Consider the following 12,870-nt stretch of genomic DNA (forward strand, 5'->3'; position numbering starts at 1 on the left):
TTCCTATTTATTTATTATTATTATTAGTGTTCATGGTAATCAGCCATTATCTGGAAGGACCTGGGTGATTCATGGGGAAAAAGACTTATCTTTTAACAAAGACTCTAAGGTGTAGGGAAGCGGGAATTTATCTTTTTTTTATTATTTATTTATTGCTTTTTGTTGCCCTTGTTGTTTTATTGTTGTAATTATTATTGTTGTTGTTATTGATATTGTGGTTGTTGGATAGGACAGAGAGAGAGGAGGGGAAGACAGAGAGGAGGAGAGAAAGAGAGAGACCTGCAGACCTGCTTCACCGATTGTGAAGAAACCCCCTGCAGGTGGGGAGCCAGGGGCCTGAAATGGGATTTTTATGCCAGTCCTTGCACTTTGCACCATGTGTGCTTAACCTGCTGTGCTACCGCCTGACTCCCAGGAACTTATCTTGTAACAAAGACTCTATGGCCATGCCAATAGCAACCTTGAGGGCACATGTGGCTCCCCACATGACCCCTATCTTATATATATATATATAAGGGTGCATGTTTTGATGTTTGGAGGACTTTATTTTGTGGCAGGGTGGACTGTGCCTGTCTTAGGTTGGGGATCAGCCTTCCATCTTACCCGTCATTGGAACACATGGTCATTTTTGCCCAGTAGTACCAGGTGCCCTGTCTTAGGTTGACTGGATAGCGCTAGTTTCCCCTTTACCCATCATTGGCTAGCCAGCCCTCTACATGGTGGACGTTCTGATGGAGGGGGGCAAATCCTCTCTGCAGCAACTCCATATTCTGCCATGTCCAGCCTATGATAGTGAGCTTGTATAGGTTGCATCTTTATGGCATCAATCTGTTGTTGCAAAAAGGCCATGAGCTTGTTAAGAATTATAGGACTTACTGTGAGCAGAAGAAGTAAAACAAGCAAGGGCCCCACAACTAAGGGTAGACAGGTAAGGAAGGGGGAATGTATCCATTGGTATGAAGAGGTGGGATCATATCTCAAGTCTAAGGGAAGCAGTCAGTGGATGTGATGTCCAGAGGAATAGCCATTTGTCTTTGGGGGTAGTAAAGGATGTCTGTGGCATGGGTGATGTTATAAAGGGAAACATCTTTAAATTGTTGGCTGACAAAGGCAGGCCTATGGTGGCAAGAGAAGATATACCAGTTAAGTATACAAGAATATGTGAATGTTGTTAATTCACATAGGTTGAATATGGAGGAACTTCTTACAGTTTAATACCTTACCATATGAACAGATGATTCTTCATATGAAGGCTTGATAGCTGTAATCACTTACTTGTGAAAAAAAAAACTTGTAACAAGTTAGATGTTTACTATAATTGATGATTATAATTGGTTTAAATATCTTGATGATTATAATTGGTTTAAATATCCTTATGATTTTGTTTGAAGGTCATCTAATGTTAGCTCTCATAGCAGTCTCTACAGCAGGATCTTGAGACCAATTTTGGTTAAATATATATTTTGATTTTTTTTAACTATTTTTACTTTGGACTATAAACAGACTCAGGTTACTTAGAGAGTTAACGGATGTTAGTGACAATGGTTTTAACATTTAAAGTACTCTGAGCAGATGGGTCATACAAAAATTTTTGGTCATTCAACACACTCACTCACAAAACACAACTGGCCAGTCATAACATAAGACATTCAGGGAAAGGGTAGGAGAGAGGGCTCTGTGAGCCAGATTTTCTAGGTTCTGCCATGTCATATTATGGATCCTGGGATGTAACCTGCATCTAGTCCTCTTGTATTTCTTGTTCTTTAGGGATAGCAGTGCCATCATGCGGGTATTGTCGGACATGGTGGGCAGGAATCCAGACAGGTTTCGAGTAATTATATGGGAAAATGCATGCAAAACCTCTTCCCATGGTCAATAGAGGGTCAGGCCCTTTCCAAATTTTATCAAGTGGATCTTTCCATTTGACCTTAATAGCTGAAAGAGTAGACGGTGTTTGCCAGTGAAGAATAATAGGAGGTAAGTCCGAGTTATTGTAAATATTAAAGAGATTTAATGTAGTTAAGGCTTTTGCTAGTTGGATATTGGGGGGGTACATTCCTCCTTTATCTTTATTTAATTGAGCCTTAAGGTTTTGATGGGCCCTCTCGACAATGCCTTGTCCCTATGTATTATAGGGAATGCCTGTGGTATGACTAATGTTCCAGAGGAAACAAAAATCTTTAAATTGTTTGCTGGTAAATGCAGGCCCATTGTCAGTTTTCAGTTGAAGAGGTAAGCCCATCACAGCAAAACAGGAGAGCATATGGCTTATAAGCTTTTTAGAGCTTTCTCCCGTCTGAGCTGTTGCCCACATAATTTTAGAAAAGGTATCAATTGAGACAAACACATATTTTTGTTTGCCAAAGTTTGGTATGTGGGTAACATCAATTTGCCAAAGAGCACTGGCTTTTAAGCCTCGGGGGTTAACCCCAAGAGTCTGAATAGCAGGTGTTTTTATGAGACTTGCACAGGAAGAGCATGTAGCAAGGATATATTTCAACTGTGGTAAAGGAACATCAGGAAATCAAGCTCGAAGGCCTTTAAGATTAACATGGGTTAAGGAATGAAAGTCAACAGGATCAGAGACAGAGACTAGGAGAGTTCCTGTGGAGGCAAGGCGGTCAGCTGCAGCATTCCCTTCAGACAGGGAACCAGGAAGAGGGCTGTGGGAACGAAGGTGTTGAAGGTGAGTGGTTGGGTTCGAGAACAGAGCGTAGAGGCGATTTGAATCAAGAGAGGGGAAAGTGGGTTGTCATCAATTCTCACATAAAAACGAGCAAGCCATGGAAGTAAGTTAACAGTATAATAATTAAATCCGGTTCTTTCCCTAAGACCTGCACAGACCTATTTCTTCATTGGCGAACCATGAATGCTAATGCGTCTATCTCAATGAGGAGTCTTGGAGCTCCGCCTACTGGCGTGTGAAGCCACTTGAGAACCCCATGGTTCTGCCACAATGCCCCTACTACTGTGGGGGTGGAGTTAAAGATTAGAAGGTTTATATCAATAGCTATGATTGGAATTCCCATGGGAATTGCAGAAGCAAGAGGCAAACTCCTTTGGGAGGAGCCCAGACCTGCATGGTTTTATTTACCGCACGGAGATCTTGGAAATGGCGCCATTTTCCTGAGCGCTTTTTAATCACAAAGACAGGAGTATTCCATGGGCTTTGAGAATGACGAATGTGTCCCAAGGACAACTGCTCTCAGACGAGCTTTTTTAAAATTTCTAGCTTATCCCTAGGCAGAGGCCATTGTTCCACCCAGACAGGCTCATTAGAAAGGCAGTCTAGGCAGGGAGTTTGGTTACGAACAGTGGCAGTTAGTATTGGGGGTGCTGATTAGATCTGGTCTAGCAGGAGCGGGTGTTACGCTCTGCAGAGGCATCTGTGGATATCCTAACATCAAGACATTCTAGAAGATCCCTGCCCAATAGGTTGGTGCTAATATCAGCTACCAATGGGTGGAAGTGTCCAGTAGAACCTTCCAGGTCTTCCCACATGAGTGAATCTCGTGTGAGAAAGGATTGGGTGACCCCTCCAACTCCGTGTATACGGGGTCCCAGGAGGAGTTCCCAATTTGGGGGAACCTCTGCTTGCCTTAAAATCGTCTTTTCTGCCAGAGGAGAGAAATGGAGGAGCACATTGTGTGGTGATTAGGTTGTTGGACTGCTTGCCCGCTCATGAATAAAGATTAAACTGTGTTCTCAGCTCAGCCATGTGTCCCTGGTCGTCTGTTACCCGCCCGAGAAGCCAGCCCGGAGAAAACAATAGAAGGTGGAAGGTCTGACTTCTGTAACTGCTTCTCTGCTGAACATATTGGCAGACTCATGTACAATACTTGTTTACAGTAATGGGATTACAGGTTATTTTGAATCCTACTTTTGTTTTCTCTATTTTAATTTTAAAAAATTGATTCTTGGGAGTTGGGCGGTAGCACAGTGGTTAAGTGCAGGTGGCGCAAAGCACAAGGACCGGCATAAGGATACCGGTTCAAGCCCCCAGCTCCCCACCTGCAGGGAAATTGCTTCACAGGCAGTGAAGCAGGGCTGCAGGTGTCTATCTTTCTCTCCCATTCTCTGTATCCCCCTCCTCTCTCCATTTCTCTCTGTCCTATCCAACAATGAAGACATCAATAACAACAACAATAATAACTACAACAATAAAAAATAAAAAATTGAGGGAGTCGGGCTGTAGCGCAGCGGGTTAAGCGCAGGTGGCGCTAAGCACAAGGACCGGCATAAGGATCCCGGTTCGAACCCGGCTCCCCACCTGCAGGGGGTCACTTCACAGGCGGTGAAGCAGGTGTGCAGGTGTCTCTCTTTCTCTCCTCCTCTCTGTCTTCCCCTCCTCTCTCCATTTCTCTCTGTCCTATCCAACAACGACGACAACAACAACAATAACTACAACAATAAAACAACAAGGGCAACAAAAGGGAATAAATAAATAAAATAAAATATAAAAAATAAATAAATAAATAAATAAAAAATAAAAAATTGATTCTTAAAAAAATTGATTCTCTTAGCTTGGGTTATCTGTTCTTTTCTCCAAGGAATAAACACTTTGGTTTTACAAATGTTTTTCTATCTTATTATTTTTTTCTCCTTATTTGTTATTTTTTTCTTTGTATTTCATGAAGTTGGTTATATTCTTCTATTACTATTTTTTTTTTTCTAACTAGAGCACTACTTAGCTCTTATGGTGCTGATAGTGGTGATGGAGGTTTGAACTTGGGGTTTGAGAGCCTCAAGCAGAATTTCTGCATTTTCTATCTCCCCCAATCTCTCTAGTACTAAGTTCTTGAGTCGAATGCATAGTTTACCTTATTTCCAATTTGAAAATAAAAGTCTTTATGCTTTGCTCTCCCTTTTCAATTGAGTTTTAACAAAATTCCTTAGCACTGATTCATGCTTTTACTTTTTTTTTTTTTGCTGTTGTTGTTTTTACTCTTAAGGCATATTATAATTGCTAGTCTGATTTTTCCCGATTGAATAATTATTTATGTGTGTGTTAATGTCTCCTTTTCCTTACCTTATCCTTAGCATTATATAATTGCTATTTCGATTTTCCCATTGACAAGACATTAATGATCTGTTATACAAGGATTCATGTTTATTTATTTTATTTTACAGTTACACTTTGTTGTTAACTTCTAGTACTACATTTTGGTATTCTTTAGAGGGATTTATTGACATTTCCTTGAAACTTGTGTGGTCAGGTTTGGTGACAATAAGGAAGAGTAGTTGCTCATAGGTAGCATAAGCTCTAGATCATTTGTTTCCTTGATTGGATTGTCACTTTCCTTATTTTCTCTTAGAAACTGTAGTTATTCGGTCTCACACTTTGACTGATAACCTTAACCGTAAATTCTAACTTTTATTATTACCAAATGGCTCACTTTATCCTGTTTTTTGCTTTGAATTATATTTTCATAGTAAAAAATAGCTATTTTGATTTCTTTATGCTTTTATTTGAATGATCTACAGTGGTCTCATTTAATTCTATTTTTATTTTTATTTAAAAAAATTTTTTTATTTATTTTATTTTTGAGAGAGATTCAGAGAGAAACACCAGAGCACTGCACAGCTCTGGCTTATTGTGATGCGGTGGATTGAACCTGGGACTTTGGAGCCTCAGGCATGAGAGTCTCTTTGCATAACCATTATGCTATCTATCCCCGCCCTAGTTCTCTTTTTCTTGTGGCCTCTCTCAACCAGTTTCCTCTCTGCTGTCTCAGTTATTATCTCACTCTTTATCTGTTTAAATACATCTTAACATATTTTTGTTGTTGTTGAAAGTCCAAAATAGACAATGCCTAATTTTACAGCTACTTTGCTCAGAATTTTTAAAGTGTGTTCATTCTTTGCCTTCTAAGCATGATCTCTCTCTTCCTCTTTATAGAATCTGTCATAGGCTTCCCAACAATGACAATATCAATAACAACAGCAACAATAAAAACAAGGGCAACAAAAGGGAAAATAAAAAAAATAAATAAAACATAAACTAAAAAAAAGAAGAGAGCTATCTCTCCTATTAGATCTGTTCTGGTCTTACTCCTAAAGCAATAACAGCCCCCTGGCAGTAAATCTCAGAAAGCGACTATGAATTCTACTGCCCAGTTGATCTGAAGCACATTTCCCCATATCCTGTGCTTAGCATTTTCTAGGAGGAAACTAGAATTCACCTTCACTTACCAGCTGTTTGGAATGTAATGATGGCTGGCATGGAACGTCTGGGAGAAACAGTGGAAATGTTCACGGTGTAGTTGGTGCTTGGGTACAGATCTAGGCACACTTCTGGGGTTCTGCTCTCTGTGGTCAAGTAGATTGTCTCCTTGGGAACTGATTCTGCAGGGTCCAATCGTTGTCCTTTTATGTGTATCTTTGCAATGGGAAAAGACAAGAGAACAACTGAGATTTTGTGGTGCTGAAAATTACTCTCCTTTCACCTGCACTGTTCACCCAGGTGAGATGGGATAAATAAGATAAAACTCTGCCATCAGGTATATGATAATGAAACCTCATGAACACAGTAACCAATATAAGCCCTAAGAAGTGACATAAAATGTGGAGTCTCTGTAGGAAGTGATATCCTATGTATAAATGACCACCAATCAAAATGGAAGCAGTCACAGTCTAATAATCACTTAATGCATCTTGTTAACAGGCCAGCAGGATTTCAGGCTTTCTCTACAAGTGCTTGGAAACAGTAACAATAATGTCAAATACAAAGACATCCCACACATAACAACCATAACAATATGGCAAATATATTAAACACAAAATATAAAATAATGCAGGTATCTTTAAAATGCTACTTACTTTATAAAATGACAGTGATATTAGAAAGCAATCCAACTGACAAGCTCTTATGGAAGTAACTCTTTCTGATTCATATTCTCATGGATTATCATTTCTGCTCTAACAGAGAAAAGTAGAACCCTTTACTTACCATATATATGATTTTGAACTTTATTCTTCCAGGGTGTATTTGCCATCTCATGCAAGTATTATTAAACACTGATACATTTTTAATTTCTGTAATTGTTTCTAAAACATAAAGAAAAAGTTCCACTTATAAAAATGCAGCAACAAACTTTGAAAAACTCCTGATGACCATTTTGAAAGGCATAGCTTTAGTTTCTCTGCCCAGTTGTTATCTGTGCTGATCATGAATAATGGTTCAGAAATTGCAGCAGACAATCCAAGCTATCCCAAGTCAATAACCTGATTTTTTTTTTCTTCATTTTACTTGGAAGAAAAGGAAAAATTTCCACTTGAGTCTGGGTGAGAATTACAACCTGTGATTGGCCACACAGACCACTGGATGCCACTGGTGATCCATTCATGTGGCTGGAAAATAGCTCATAGCTGAACCCTGAAACTTCTTTGCAGCTGCAAAGATAATGTCTGCTTCTGCCTTCCTCATTCCACCTGACTGATGAAACACCTTTATTTTCGGGCCACTGCTGTTCCCAAGAGGGAAAGGCATGCATCACTACACAGGTTCATTCCTAAGGAGCAACTTGGAGTAACCAGATAAATTCTCCACTACGGATTTCTGGGCCTCTCTTAATTGAAGCCATTTAAAGCTGATCTGTCAGAAGTCACTGCCTGCTTCAAGCTGTTTGGCTTCTTTAAGTATTCCACATACATCCTATGTAATTTATTTGGCAATGTAGGAAATCACATTAGGGTCTTAGTTCTCCAGATAGCATAATGGACCCTAGAGGTAGCCTAGGAAGTTATTCAGATGGGGAAGGGGACAAGAACCTAAATTTTTTTTAATTTATTTATTTTCCCTTTTGTTGCCCTTGTTTTTTATTATTACTGTTGTTGTTGTAGTTACTGTTACTGTTATTAATGTCATAGTTGTTGGATAGGACAGAGAGAAATGGAGAAAGGAGGGGAAGACAGAGGGGGGAGAGGAAGATAGACACCTACAGACCTGCTTCACCGCCTGTGAAGTGGCTCCCCTGCAAGTAGGGAGCCGGGGGCTCAAACTGGGATCCTTACACCAGTCCTTGTGCTTTGAGCCACCTGCACTTAACCCACTGTGCTACCGCCCAACTCCTTAAGAATCTAAATTTTTAAAATCAAATTTCCTTTCTCTATTTACTAGTGGCATGATTTTATAAAAAGAAAAAAAAAAAAAACCACCTAAGAAATTTATCCAAAAGACTATGCGAGCAAGAGTCCGGCCAGGTTTCAGGATACATGTAACCCAGAAGTGCAAGGGAATCAGCACCCCGTGAAAACAGGAGATAAATCCTTCCTTTTTTTCTGTAGGGCAGGCTTACAAAGACTTCTTAGGGAGAAGGAGGGTGGTAGGTGAGCTACACACACACATACACACACACACACACACACACACACACACATATATGCAATAATATCACTAAAATCTTCTCATTTTGTAAAAGAATGTTAAATTAGTAATAATAATTTCTTAAGATAAAGACCTCTCAGAGCGCTACTGCATAGGTAGAGGGAGTCTCACAGGTAGTAAGAACTGGTACAAGCCTTTCCTCCACCCCCACCCCCCCAACCAGGGTTATTGCTGGAGCTCACTGCCTGCAAAATGACTCCACCATTTCTGGTAGCCATTTTTTCCTTCCTTCCTTCTTTATTTTTTCCCTTTTCTTTCTGTTGTTTTTTAATTTTACTTATAAAATAGAAAATATTGACAAAAACCATAGGATAAGACGGGTAAAATTCCACACATGTCCCACCACCAGAGTTCCATATTCCACCCCTTCCACTAGAAGTTTTCCTATTCTTTCTTTTTTTTATATAGGTAGTTAAGACAGGAAAAAGAAAAGACACCGATATCACTGCCACATCATTCATGAAGCATCCCCCTGCAGGTGGGTACAGGGCAATTATAATTATAGTTATAATAAATAATTACAATAAACTATAACGGTTATAATAAACTCAGATTCCCGCACATGAGAATGTGTGCATTCTACCAGGTGAGGCAACATCTGGCCCCCATCTCCCTTCTCCTTGCTCTGTTCCCTTTAGCACTCATGCCTGCTTCCTCTGATATCAATCCCTGCAGTAAAATAAATAAAAACCCTTTGCCTGTAGCTGTTTTTGTGAAACCCAGGGTAAAATGTCCATCAAGAAGATTGAGAATGATTAGTTTCCATTTCAGAACTGTTCTCAATTCAGCTTCTGTCCTTCCCTGCTAGTAAAGCCCTACTCAAGTCTCATGTGGGATATAGAGTCTAACTTTTTTTATTTATTATTTATAAAAAGGAAACACTGACAAAACCATAGGATAAGAGGGGTACAACTCCACAGAATTTCCACCACCAGAACTCCATATCCCATCCCCTCCCCTGATAGCTTTCCTATTCTTTAACCCTCTGGGAGTATGGACCCAAGGTTATTATGGGATGCAGAAGGGGGAAGGTCTGGCTTCTGGAATTGCTTCCCCGCTGAACATGGGTGTTGACAGGTCAATCCATACTCCCAGCCTGCCTCTCTCTTTCCCTAGTGGGGCAGAGTTCTGGGGAATTGGAGCTCCAAGACACATTGGTGGGGTTGTCTGTCCAGGGAAGTCTGTTTGGCATCATGCTAGCATCTAGAGCCTGATGGCTGAAAAGATAGTTAACATATAAAGCCAAATAAGTTGCTGACTAATCATGAACCTAAAAGCTGGAGTAGTGCAGATGAAGAGTTGGGGAGTGGGGGGTCTCCATTTTATAGATAGTTAGTAGGCATATTTTAGTTATATTCCAAAGGGCTATGGCTGTATTAGTTGTTGTTGGTTGTTTTTTTTTTTCCCTGAGCCTGAAGTCTGATATGCAGGTAGATCCGAGTTATTGTCTGGGTAGATGATGTCATGGCTGGAAAAAGGGCCAGAAAGCTGGAACAGGGAAGAGAACAGCTCCCTAATATGGGAAAGGGGGTATAAATATTGTTGACTGTAAACCCCATCGATTTATTCTGATCTGGTGCCCATATTCAGCTTAGGAGCCTATGTGGCTTCTCATCCCTGTAGATCTGACCTCACATTCTGTGGTCATCAGTAGGAACATTCCAAGCTGCCCCAATCTCAGGACCCATTTTCTTCAGGTGGAACATAAGAGTATGTTGTCCAGCCTCCCTTCAGAGGATGGAACATTCTCTACTGTTGTTGATCCAAGTTGAGGGCAAGGCCCTATGGGGGCCCACAAAGGGGTCTGTTTTGTTGTTCCTGATAGAGATGACTGGTAACAATGGAGAGAGGGATTTATTCAAGGTCTAGGTCCATCTAGAGTCTACCTTTTTGAAGTACCTGCAGGCATAACGCATTTCCCCAGGACTCAGAACCAATGCAGACTTGAGAAAGACACTAGTTGGTTGATCTCTTTGTCCACAGAAGAATTTATATCTACCAACAATCAGCAGCCTTACTCAAAGCTCCACATTAGCTGGACTTAAGATAATTCCAGGTCATGTATCAGGTAGTAAGACTAAACAGAGGCAGAGAGAGAAAACAGGAAGATAATTGAAGAAACACCAAAGGACCACCTATGGACATCTAAACCATTAGTGGTCCTCTATATCCATACTTCTCTCCAGAGAAAAGATCATTTGAAATCAAAGAGCTACTCCAGTGGGCATGGGCACCCTAATAGCTGCAAAGATCCGATCCGTTTGTAAGTACACTGTTGGGACTAGTCTTTATCAGCCTGAACATGCTTCATCTATTCTTGGCCCTTTTCCTCTCCACCATTCTTCAAAGCTCTAGAGTTCTAGAGCTCTCTGATAACGTACATGTTCCTCTGATAATTACAACCTGGTTGAGAATGAAATGGAACCATCCCACCACTCACTTTCTCTTTGAATTACCAGTAAAGAAAAATTCCTTCTCATGAAACAGAGATGAAGACACAGGCATTAAAGTTTTCTTTCTTATTCCTTTTAGCTCATGATCTATGTAAATGACAGTAATTAAAACCTCCATCTGCTTACGGCCTGTGCCATGCTCTCTGTATAGATGGGAACCCAATCTGGCTACAGGGATGTCAGATACTGTATCCCAAGAAGTAGTTAACAGAATGTGCTTGCTTTTCCCTCCAAGTAAGAATTGGGGGGTGGGGGGGGGGAGTTACATACACTACAGGGTAGAAAGATTCCAACAACTCTCACTACAAGGTCCAGAGGAGTCAACTTTACAAAGGACATGACTGTGATGGACAAATGGCTGAAGAGCAGAAAAGACACTTAAGCTGACAGAAAAGCTGGTCTAATACCTGGAACTGTAAAAAGGTGTAGCACAGTCAGATTGGAGAGAATAAAGTGTCACATGACTGAAGATGAGGAGAGAGAGGGAATGAGACTATGGATAAGGGCCAGGATCAGATTAGGAAATAAATTGATTGCAAGACTAAGAACAGACTTACTCCTATGAGCAATGAAGTGATAAAATGGGAAAATGATGAGGAAAAAAAATCCTGGTCACCTGTAGGATCACTGATCTAGGCTGAGTTTCTCAGATTCTGACGGAGGGAGATGGGGAAACACTGTAGCAAAGCTTCCTTCAATACAATAGAAGCCATATTCAAACCTGGGTCACATATATGCCAAAACAGCACACTTTCTAAATGACTTATTTTGTTAGCCCAGAATTTTTTTTAAAAAGAAAGAAAATTGGTAAATTTTGCAAGTTTCATTGGAAGACAGAAGAACTGAAGATCACAAGTAAAAAAAAAGAATGTCAAATACAATATGTCAAACACTAAATAGGTTTTTGTAAATTTGACCTCATTGTCACAGCAGCCTCTAAAGGCAACAATAAAAGCTAGAAGTGAAATTTATTAAGTTGCTGCTACAGACCAGATAATTAGCATAGCACTTTAAATAAACCATTAAGTCTTTAAAGTAATCCCATGAGGGAGCCATTATTGTGTCCATTTTATAGATCTGAGGTTTAGAGAAGTTAAGCAGCTTGTAAAAGGTCATACAGCTAATAAGAAGTCAAATAAGGATTCAAAATTAAATTTCTCAGACTTCAAGGAAGAGATGAACAGATTTAAACCATGGAGCAATTCTGAAAGAGAAGCAATGGAAGGTGAAAGATAAGGAACAACTGGGAGTTTGGGCTGAGAGTCTGAATGAACTGCCTTTTACTATTCTTATAAGAATTATAGGCAGAAGCTAACCAGGTCTATGAAAATGCAATGTAAGTGCAATGAGTTGTGTTTAGAACAAGGAAACCTCCTTTACTAAAAAAAAAAAAAAAAAAAGTCCTCAGTGACCAACTGAATGTATGTCTCAGATTTGAAGAACCAAAGGATCAGTAGATAATAAAGCTCTTTGCTTTGATTCAGATGCTGTATGCTGTATATGTTTTAGTAGTTTGCTAGTATCCAATCTTTTTTTTGTGTGTGTGTGATATCTACATATATAACTAGTTTTTTAATTCATTGCTTAATATTTATCTCTCCTGACTGTAAGCACTATGATGACAAAAATCAAAGACCAGGTTTACTTCTCTAGAAGAATCTAATATATTGCATTGGAAAAAATTTTTTTTCAGTACTAAGGCTTTACACATGCATGATTTCAGGAGCCCCAAGTCAACTTTTTTTTCTTTTTATTTCAGAGAGAAAGATAGTGGTAAAGACACCACAGAACTTCCCTCCAGTGCCATAGCACTCCCATGTGGGGCCAGGGTTCAAATATATCAGGTGAACTATCTTCCAACTGCCATAAAAAAAATGTTTGGGGGGAGTTGGGCGGTAGCGCAGCAGGTTAAGCACACGTGGCGCGAAGCACAAGGACCAGCGCAAAGATCCTGGTTTGAGCCCCCGGCTTCCCACCTGCAGGGGAGTCGCTTCACAGGCAGAGAAGTAGGTCTGCAGCTGTCTTTCTCTC

General features: G+C 40.1%; 1 protein-coding gene across 8 annotated transcripts in view; it reads right to left on the minus strand.

The window, feature by feature from the left end:
• SUSD1 (sushi domain containing 1) overlaps positions 1-12,870 on the minus strand; it is a 325,163-nt gene that overhangs the window by 240,361 nt on the left and 71,932 nt on the right. For all 8 annotated transcript variants that reach the window (XR_009552073.1, XM_060199941.1, XM_060199942.1 and 5 more), the window contains exons 7-8: positions 6,950-7,047; positions 6,193-6,379 (exon numbers count right to left, since the gene is read on the minus strand). Coding sequence is in view for 7 of the 8 variants with exons in the window: in XM_060199941.1 (XP_060055924.1) it covers positions 6,193-6,379; positions 6,950-7,047 (285 nt within the window). In the remaining variant the exon portion in view is untranslated. The remainder of the gene's footprint in view (positions 1-6,192; positions 6,380-6,949; positions 7,048-12,870) is intronic.

This window comes from Erinaceus europaeus, chromosome 10 (genome assembly GCF_950295315.1).
Source record: "Erinaceus europaeus chromosome 10, mEriEur2.1, whole genome shotgun sequence".
NCBI classification, from domain to species: domain Eukaryota; kingdom Metazoa; phylum Chordata; class Mammalia; order Eulipotyphla; family Erinaceidae; genus Erinaceus; species Erinaceus europaeus.